Below are 8,669 nucleotides of genomic sequence, written 5' to 3'. Positions count from 1 at the left end.
TTTTTTGGGGGGGAAGGAGGGGGGCGGGGGTCATTGCCTTTGCAAGCTGCTGCCCTGCCAGGCAAGCTGAGGGTGAAGGTACTGCAGGGACACGGGTCAAACTGAGGTGAATGTCCTTTACTGAAGAACCAGCACATGCCCAAGAAACTTGACATCAAACCACACATCATTTTTTTAGCCACAGACCTAAACGAAGGCTACCCATCACTAGCCCCTCATCATAGTCGATACAGGTTTTACAAACATTGTTTCTATCCAGATATCTTCCCCTTCTCTCTCTGCAGTTTGAAGGAAGCCTGCCCGACCCTCACAGGGAGGACTGGGCTGTTTGACCAGCACAAGGACAGGGTCAGAGTCATTAATCACTGCCATACTCTGCAGGTAAGAAACCCTCTCGGGACAAGGCAAAACCATGGCATGGCCTTGAACAACAGTACATCCAATAACTCTTCATTTACACACAGCCACTTCAGGTCACAGTGGCAGCAAAGGAGAATAAAGGCAATTTCTGGATGGGACATTGCTGTTAGCCAGGGAGTCTGGGTCTTTGGGGAARCACCTCCAGCCTTTCTGKGCTCCCTGCAYAGACAAGGGCTGGATGTCAGAGATRTGATCTCCATAGCACTMCCCTGGGAGCTGGGAGCTTTGTTTTTGCCCTGGTGAGGAGGTAAGCACAATGATGTAATGGCTGGATGATGTTTATTAGCCATCAGTCTCTGASCATTTCCCATATTTCACATTGTGCTGGAGAGGACTGATCTAATTAAAGGAGCAGGGAAATCTCCTGTAATTGCCTTAGAAAAACAATTTACTTCTACACACCAGCTCTCCTGTCCAGCAGCRGAGTCCCACAAGGACTGATCTGGGAACACACAGAGCCCCTGTGCTTCATTTTCTCATTAATTCCTAATAGCAGTGCCAGTCACAGCTCTGCTCAAAGCTTTCCAGGCCCTTGGAGAACTTTTTACTGTACTTATCCCTGAAGTTTACTCACACACAAAGCACAGGGTCAGCATTCAAAGAGTTCAGATACCTCTCCAGAAGAGCAATGTGCAAGTTTTGCTGTCATGAGGGCTTCAGAGATGTAAAGCATTTCAAATCCATTTGTTTTTAAAATGAAGATGAGATAATCAAGTCAGAAATCCCCTGCTTTGAGGAAACAACTGAGCTGGATGTATTGTGGTTTTAAAGTCATTTAAAGACAATGTCACAACTCACAGAAGAAGCCTGACAGGTGACACTGGGTACTGCTGTTACACGATGCTGCCGTCACACTCCAGCAYGGGAGGAAGTGATTCCTGCAAATGGCTCACAGAAAAATTCCCCAAGCTTTATTCACTGCAGGTAATTGCACCTCAGTGGGTCATGCAAGTTTCCCCATATGACCAATCCCAATTAAATATATGGCACTGGTCACATGAGTGAAGTTACCCACGTCCCCATGGCCAGGATCGGGGCTGCTAATCACCCTATCGATTCCAGCTGGATTACTCACAGAACAAATGGGAATCGATGGGAATGAGGATGTCAAACATGGTCCCAAAGTCAGAAAAGTGCTTAAATATCCAGGAAACAGGCACTTGGAGATGGAGTGGCTGTAGAGTCTGCTAGGAAATGGGCTATGTGAGAACACTACAATGCACAGGCTGCTCTTCAGATGATTTTCCAAAATTAATTAATCTCCACGAGATTAAACATGAGAGAGTTGAGGAAGCATATGGGAGAAGCAGGTTGGGTTTTGAGCTTTTCAGGGCTGCACTTGTTCTCCCATCACCACCATATTTAGGCAACACCAAAAGTGGTGCAACCCTAATTCTGATCACAGCCTCTTTAGAGCACACTGACACAAATGAGGTGACAAAACCCAGCTGCTGGTTTGCCCAGACTTGTGATAATTTAGAAGTGGAATGAAAATACCTGTGCTGGTGATGACCTCACCACTTCCCCATCACATCATGCACATGATGCAAATTATGACTATCAATGCCTATAGGATTATTAAGTAATACATGTCATGTTCAGGGGAGATTTTCCCACTAAAAAGGCAAAAGGTTGTACCATGCTCTGTGTTTATTAAAAAGTACCAAAAAAACCCAAAAAAACAAAAAAACAAACAGGTCTGTTTTACATAATGCCATTGTTCCTACTGAAGAATGTGACAGAAARGTGCCCTCCACATCTGTCCCACCTMCCCTGTCTGTCCCTCTGGAGTCCTTTCCTCAYTTCATCCATGCCCTCCCACATCCACATGTATAAACGTCCCTCTTTCTTCCTTCTTTGCTACCTCCAGGACACCACCCATGGCTCTCTGCCTGTTCTCTGCAGTGACACCTCACATCCTCTGAGAACCTGGCTTTGCTGTTGGCACAGCTTCCCGCCTCTAACAAAAAAAATGTCTGTGGATCCTCTACCCCAGCAGTCCCCACTTGCTCCCTGTGGGGCAGTTGGGATCAGGAAGCGGGTGCTAGGACCAGATCCACGGGTGCATCCCTGGCCAAGGATGCTGCTGCTTGCTCACAGTGGGTGCCTCTCCGGAGCATGCGGTATGTACCAAGTTCCACCTTGTGGTCACACTGAGAATGGGCTTCTCCAGCAGCAAACCTCCTCCTCCTCCTCTTCCTTACATTGGCTTTTCTTGCCCTCTCCCCTCCCCAGGGTGCTTGAGAGGTCCTGCTGAGCTGGAGCAGAAACCATATACATTTCACCTTAAAATTTCATACAGGAGGAGTTCCTCCAAGTCTCATGTTTTGTTGTCTTCCAAATCACTGCCTAAAGCCTCCCTCTGCCCTGTACATTGTCTAAAAGCATGTGACAGGATCAGCACCGTCACTCTGCCCAGCATTTCTCAGCCCCACTTTCTCTCTGTATCCTTTGGCTGTCTCACCCTGTCTGAAAGGTCTCTGGCAGGGGAGTGGCCCCTTCTGCAGTTCTGACAAGTCCACACAGCCCACCTTTCCCCAAAACAGGCTGGTTATATGCAGAGTGCCCAGTGGGAAGGGCTGCAGGCCCATCACCCAGAGCAAGCCATCTGCCAGCTTGCTGTGGACCAAAATCAGGCTGGAGAATGTGCTGGCAGTTGAACAGTGCAGAGCCCTGGCCCTGGTTTATAAACAAAGCCAGGCTGTCTGCTCAGACATTTCACAGACAGCCCAAATCATGACCTTTATTTATGAAAACCTTCATACATCTCCCTGCTAGCCCAGGTCCCTCACAGGGAGCTTGGATCMGTGCAGGAAAAAGGCTGTGACCTATCAAAAGCTGCTGCCCCATGCTYTTGATGAAATCCAGGTAAAACAAAACACCCAACTAAAGTTTGTCRCACTTGGGAAACTCAAAACCAGACCGAAGGTTTGGTTTGATCCTTCCACTAGTGCCTTCATCACAGTGCACATAGAGATTTGGCTGCAGAGAGAGAAGCACTAAAATGAACACTGGCTTACAATAAATTACAGCTATTCCAGTAGCTGGTGTGGAAAGGAAGTAATTGAAAAGAAGGATATCAACTTGATGGATAGGACCAGGATTAACAGCCAGGAGCATTCAAGCAGCTCAGTTGCCAAAATCATGTTTCTGGGAACATGCTGATGAAGGTGTTCTCTTCATAAACTCAAAGTCACTTGTAGGTGGGTCCCAGTCTCATTTTTTGTAAGACCATTTAACTTTTCTCAATGTTTTCTTCAGGAGCTGAAATGTCTTCCATAGGCAAAAGGCAGGTCATTCTCAACATTCTGTAGCAGGGCAAAATTTGTGCAACAATTAAATTGCACAACTGAATTATGCAAAACTAGGGAAAAATCCTTTTTTTTTTTTTTCTTTCCCCTGGAATTTCTGTAACTCTAGCCAAAACAACCATTGAGACTTGTCGTGTGGTACCTCAATAAGGGCTCTAAAAGTACCATGTGAGGGGCAGCCCAAGGTGTGAAAATTTTGCCACACACTGTTTCAGCTGGCTCATTTAAGGTGTGGAAGTATTTCAGTTTAGAAGCTGTGTCAAAATCTTCTCTGCCTGCATAAAGGAGCAAAAGAAACCTCTGTGTCTGACTAAGTTCTGCAGCCTGGTAGGATTGGCAGAGTGAGGACTGAGACCCTCCACCCACAGAAAGAACCTCAGAGACACATGGCTGGGGATCAGCCTTGCATTATTTAGATATCTACAGTGCAACAAGGGGCTGGGAGAAGACAGGATACAATCCTCCTGTCTAGATCCCTGTAACTCTAAAATTTCCTGCAGATACCTGCACTGACCCAGCTGAATCCCACCCTAGGTGATCAAATCTTCAAGTGTTTATCTGCAGCTTTCCTTCCAAAACACACGTTTAAATATTTTAATATCCCTGTAAAGGAGACTATACTTTGCTCCCAAATCACTGACACCTTTGGCTCCCAGTGCTGCCTGTCCAGACAGATGAGATTCCAATCCTGCACAAACTATTCCCTCCCACACACCTCTCTCTCTTGCTTTTCCCTGTAGTTGGCTGGATCCTTTCMCCTCTGCTACCTGCAACATTTTTCCAAATGACTGAACTTCCTTCTTCTTTCATTTCTTCATTAAAATCTATTTTCCCCCAAGCATCTTCTTGCTCTGTCTTTGCTGCTTTTGGGCCTGATGGGGCATTACACACTGGCAATAACATCAGAACCAACTATGGGCTTTAGTGTTACTAAGACATTGCTCAAATTGGAAATTTAGCAACTTCTGTATCAACATTAAAAAGACCCAAAGTAAATTTTACTTGTCCTGTCTGAAAAAGGGACAGGTTGACTGTTTAGTGTACTSGGATATTGCAGTATCCCAATTTTTCCTGAGCTACAGGAAACACCATGGCTCATAAAACTCCCACAGAGTGCATCAAGCACAACCTGCATCAAAGATGTGTGCTGGGAGCATTTTGCTGCTAGGAAAGGAGATCAAAGTCACCAGCTGCTCCAGAGCAGATCCCAGCTGATCCCAAGCTGCATYATCTCCACCCATGGAGCTTGAAATCCAGAAGAAGCCTCCCCAGTGCTCCCAGCCCACAAGGGCAAGTGGAGRTGATTCATTTGGAAATTTCAATATAGATGTTAATCCTGAGGACTTGCTGACAGAGGAAACAAGGAAATGTCCTGTCTGGTAGGGTTTTACAAGCTGATTCTCAYGCTGGACTGTGGCAGAGGGCATTCCTGTAATGGGGCTGCGGCATTCCCCTCACAATGTACACAGTGTCTTGGGTGAAAAAGTCAGTGTATAAGAATAAGRCACAGTACAAATTAGCTCTTCTACAATCTAGGAGCACAAGGSCTCCCAGTTCAGAAACAAACCAACTTCACGAGGCAAAAGAAAAAGTATTAATAGCCCACATTAATTCTGACATGGTAAATACAGCTGTTGTTGTATCTATGTTGAGAAAAAAAAAAAAGAAATTGAAAGAAAGAACATGAGTTTCATCATAGAGCCAGGGACAAAACATATCCACAACTCATAGTAATAGAAATTTCTGACAAACTACACAGCACAAGTCTGATCCTGCTAAGAAGKCCACATGTGAGCAACTTCTCTCATCTAAGTAGTCTGGCATTTGGAGGGACTTTGGCACTTGCGTGTGTGTGTTACGTGTCAAGGAATTTCAGTAAATACTTTTTAAAATTCTTGGCTCATTCAACATTTGTGTATTTTTCTCACACTTCAGAAAAGAAAATAGATTACCAGCCACTGAAGTCTTCTTGGTCCCTAAATCCAGAGGACTAAATAATATTCACTGAAAAATAACCCACAGGCCAAAACGGGAAATGTTTTAACAGTTCCAGATGTGCTTCTTAGCTTTCTTTCCCCAGTGACTGAATAATGAATGAGATATCTACAAAAAGTATAACATTAACCTCTGGTTCACCCTCCTGTAGGATTTCTACCATCTGGGAAATCAGAGTGAAGATTTCATCAGCCTGGGGGAATCTTTTCATATTTCTGCTGATAAYGCTAATATTACTATGTTTATGGGCAATCACTTATTGCTCTATCAGTTTATTTTTGTTTATAGCTCATCTGTAATAAGAAAGCACCTATCTCATGAAATAAAAGAAGTGCTGGAGGCTGTTCCCATATTTGAGGGATTAAAATATCCCATTTCAAMCTGTAGCTATCACAGCCCTGAGTTGTTTCTGCTCATCAGAGTAAGTAAAATACAATGAAAGGGTAACAAAGCAATACATAAAGTTAGATGGGGATAAGGGGAGTTATTTCATTACCCTGTTTATCAGACAAGCTTCCCAGACTTGGTACCAACAGAACCTTCTTAAATCTCACTTGCTGCAAGGGCAGAGAGAATTTCTTGTTTTAGAAACATTACTTATTTTGTACTTAATATTTGCAGTGTCTCAGGGACAGCCCCTGAGCCCAGGTGTTTATCCAGGCTCTGTCGTCTCCACCAGAGGCCACAGAGTTTACTCAGCGGAGCACCCATCCCGCTCTCAGTTTCACCATAAAGGGGAGGAGATTTGGATCCACTTTTCTGAACTTGCAGWCGCTTCCCCAGCCAAGACACCCTTCCTACCAACATAGGTCATCCCTTTAACAGAGAAAAATCTGTGTTCTCTCTCTGTAACAAAGATGAAATGCTCCATTACTTCCAAATGAGAGAATGGGGAAGTGGAGAAGGGAGAAGAGAGGAGTTAAAAATAAAGCTCTTGGACAAGAAGGTAAGAGAGCTGAAACATAAGAACACTTCTCCARACTTACTGTTGCAGGCGAGGAATGTGCCATTGGATTCCATGGCCGAGAGCAGCAGGAAGGGCTCCGGGAAACAGCTGTGCCCTAAGTTAGCGCTGCTGCGGGGCGGCAGCCAGAGCCGCGCGGCTCCCCCTGCTCCCCGCTCCAGCAATCCCTGATGTCAGCTCCCTTCTGAGGGCCCGCTCCTTGCCCTGGGCTGGAATTGCGTCCTCCCTATGACTCCTCATTTATCTCTCCCGCATCCGCACGCCGCCGCCTGCCCAGCGCACCGACCGCGGCCAAGCGCCGCTCTGGCCCTGGCTCCTCCCTGCTCGGATTTGGCGTCTTCGCCGCTGGCCCGGCCTCCTCCTGCCGCTGCTGCTGCCGCTGGAGCTTCACAGCGATGCTTCTTTTCCTGTGTCTGCCACATTTTCGTCTTCCAGCACACATCGAGTTCACTGAATCCATCCTTGGTGGCCCGCAAATCAAGGAAAGGGTGTTAAGCAGATGCTACGGATCAGAGTTTAGGGCTAACGAGCTTTTAGGTGCTGGTGGAGGCATCATTCTTTTCACAAGTTAAAAAAATAAAACAGGTCGGAACTTGGCAGTGTAGAAATAGAAACTCTAACCACAAACGCTTGCAAAGGCACGAGGTTAGGGCAGAAGTTATGAGCTTTGCATTTGAGGCAGCGAGACAGAAAATCTGCACTGTCCTGCGGCTTTTACTGAGTGGAACTGATTTCTTCCACTCTGTCCCCTCCTCCTGAATTAGATATTTTTGAAGGGTAGAAAGATGATGATGGTAAATAGTGTGAGGAAAAATGATGATGAAAAATCCAGCGTGGGAAAACAAAGTTTCCCTCTACTTGAATGTTTTTTTAGTAATTGGTTTGTTGTTGTTTGTTTTGATTTCTGGTTATTTAGGTTAACTTGGTGCAAACACTTGATGGAGTTATTGGCAAATTCAAAGCCCTCACACCTCAGAAGCTCTACTGAGAGAAGGGAGAAGTCCCTCTCTGGTGGTGACAGATGTAGAAAATATGAGGTAAAAAATACTTTGGGACAGTTTGTCCCTCTCTGCCAGGAACTGGGCTGCTCCTCTGAGAGCCCAGACCTTGCTCTCAGAGAGTTTTACAAATACAAGAGCACACAAATACAAAGCTTCTGCCACTGCCCAAGGAAAACTGCCCTAATATAACAAAACTCCTTGTACTAGGACAAAACTAACAAAACCGAGCAAGTGGAGCAAAAAAGGAGCAGAGATTTCACCCCATGACTCCTCCCAGGTCCACTCTTCCACCTCACAGTCACCAGCTTGGTATGGGGAGGGCTCATCTCCCGCTAGACACTTTCCAGAGGACCCAGGAAGGAACATTCCTTTTTCAAACCCACAGATGTTGATTCAGATGGGGCAAACTGGCAGCAAGGTCAGCTGCTGACAGGCAGCCCAGCAGCTGGAAGCACCCAGGAGATTCCTGGTACAACCTTAAAAGCCTTGAGGCAGGAGGATTTTGGGACGACACTTCACAACCTGTCACCCTTTCSGCTGATGGGCAGGAATACTGGAAGGACCACACAGGAAAGCTGCTGGAGGACCCAGCCAGACCAGAAACACCAGTAAAGCTGAGGTGGGGAGGACATGATGGTTTTCACAAGAGAGGAAAACCAGACAAGAGCAGTTTGAAAGTGGTGACAAAGTAGCACTATAGCAACTCTTTCCCTTTTATCTGTATCACACCCCACCCTGTTCTCACACCACCTGACACAAGTGCTTACTTAGGGATGGACTGTTCAGTGTCCCCCKGTGCCCTCTGTGGCAAAGGGGGCAGTGTAAGAGAGCTCCATTATTCCCAGAAATGATGTGGACCATCGTTAGATGGTTAAAACCTCTTCACAGCAGCATGGGGTACAATGGCACCATCACTCTGCTGTGAACACAACCATCATTACCTCAGGCTGGACAGGCCATCATCAAGAAAGCACATGT

At 46.0% G+C, this 8,669-nt stretch overlaps 1 protein-coding gene across 1 annotated transcript in view; it reads right to left on the bottom strand.

The window, feature by feature from the left end:
* Positions 1 to 7,006, bottom strand: part of PLCD1 (phospholipase C delta 1) — a 49,864-nt gene extending 42,858 nt beyond the window's left edge. The window contains exon 1 of the mRNA XM_057365431.1: positions 6,713 to 7,006. Within this exon, the coding sequence (XP_057221414.1) occupies positions 6,713 to 6,746 (34 nt within the window). The 5' untranslated portion in view covers positions 6,747 to 7,006. The remainder of the gene's footprint in view (positions 1 to 6,712) is intronic.
* Positions 7,007 to 8,669: the final 1,663 nt, after the last annotated feature.

The sequence above is a fragment of the Malurus melanocephalus genome, unplaced genomic scaffold (assembly GCF_030028575.1).
Source record: "Malurus melanocephalus ecotype Western Australia unplaced genomic scaffold, MMel_1.1 scaffold_52, whole genome shotgun sequence".
Taxonomy (NCBI): Eukaryota; Metazoa; Chordata; class Aves; order Passeriformes; family Maluridae; genus Malurus; species Malurus melanocephalus.
This window is presented reverse-complemented; position numbering and strand designations above follow the sequence as displayed.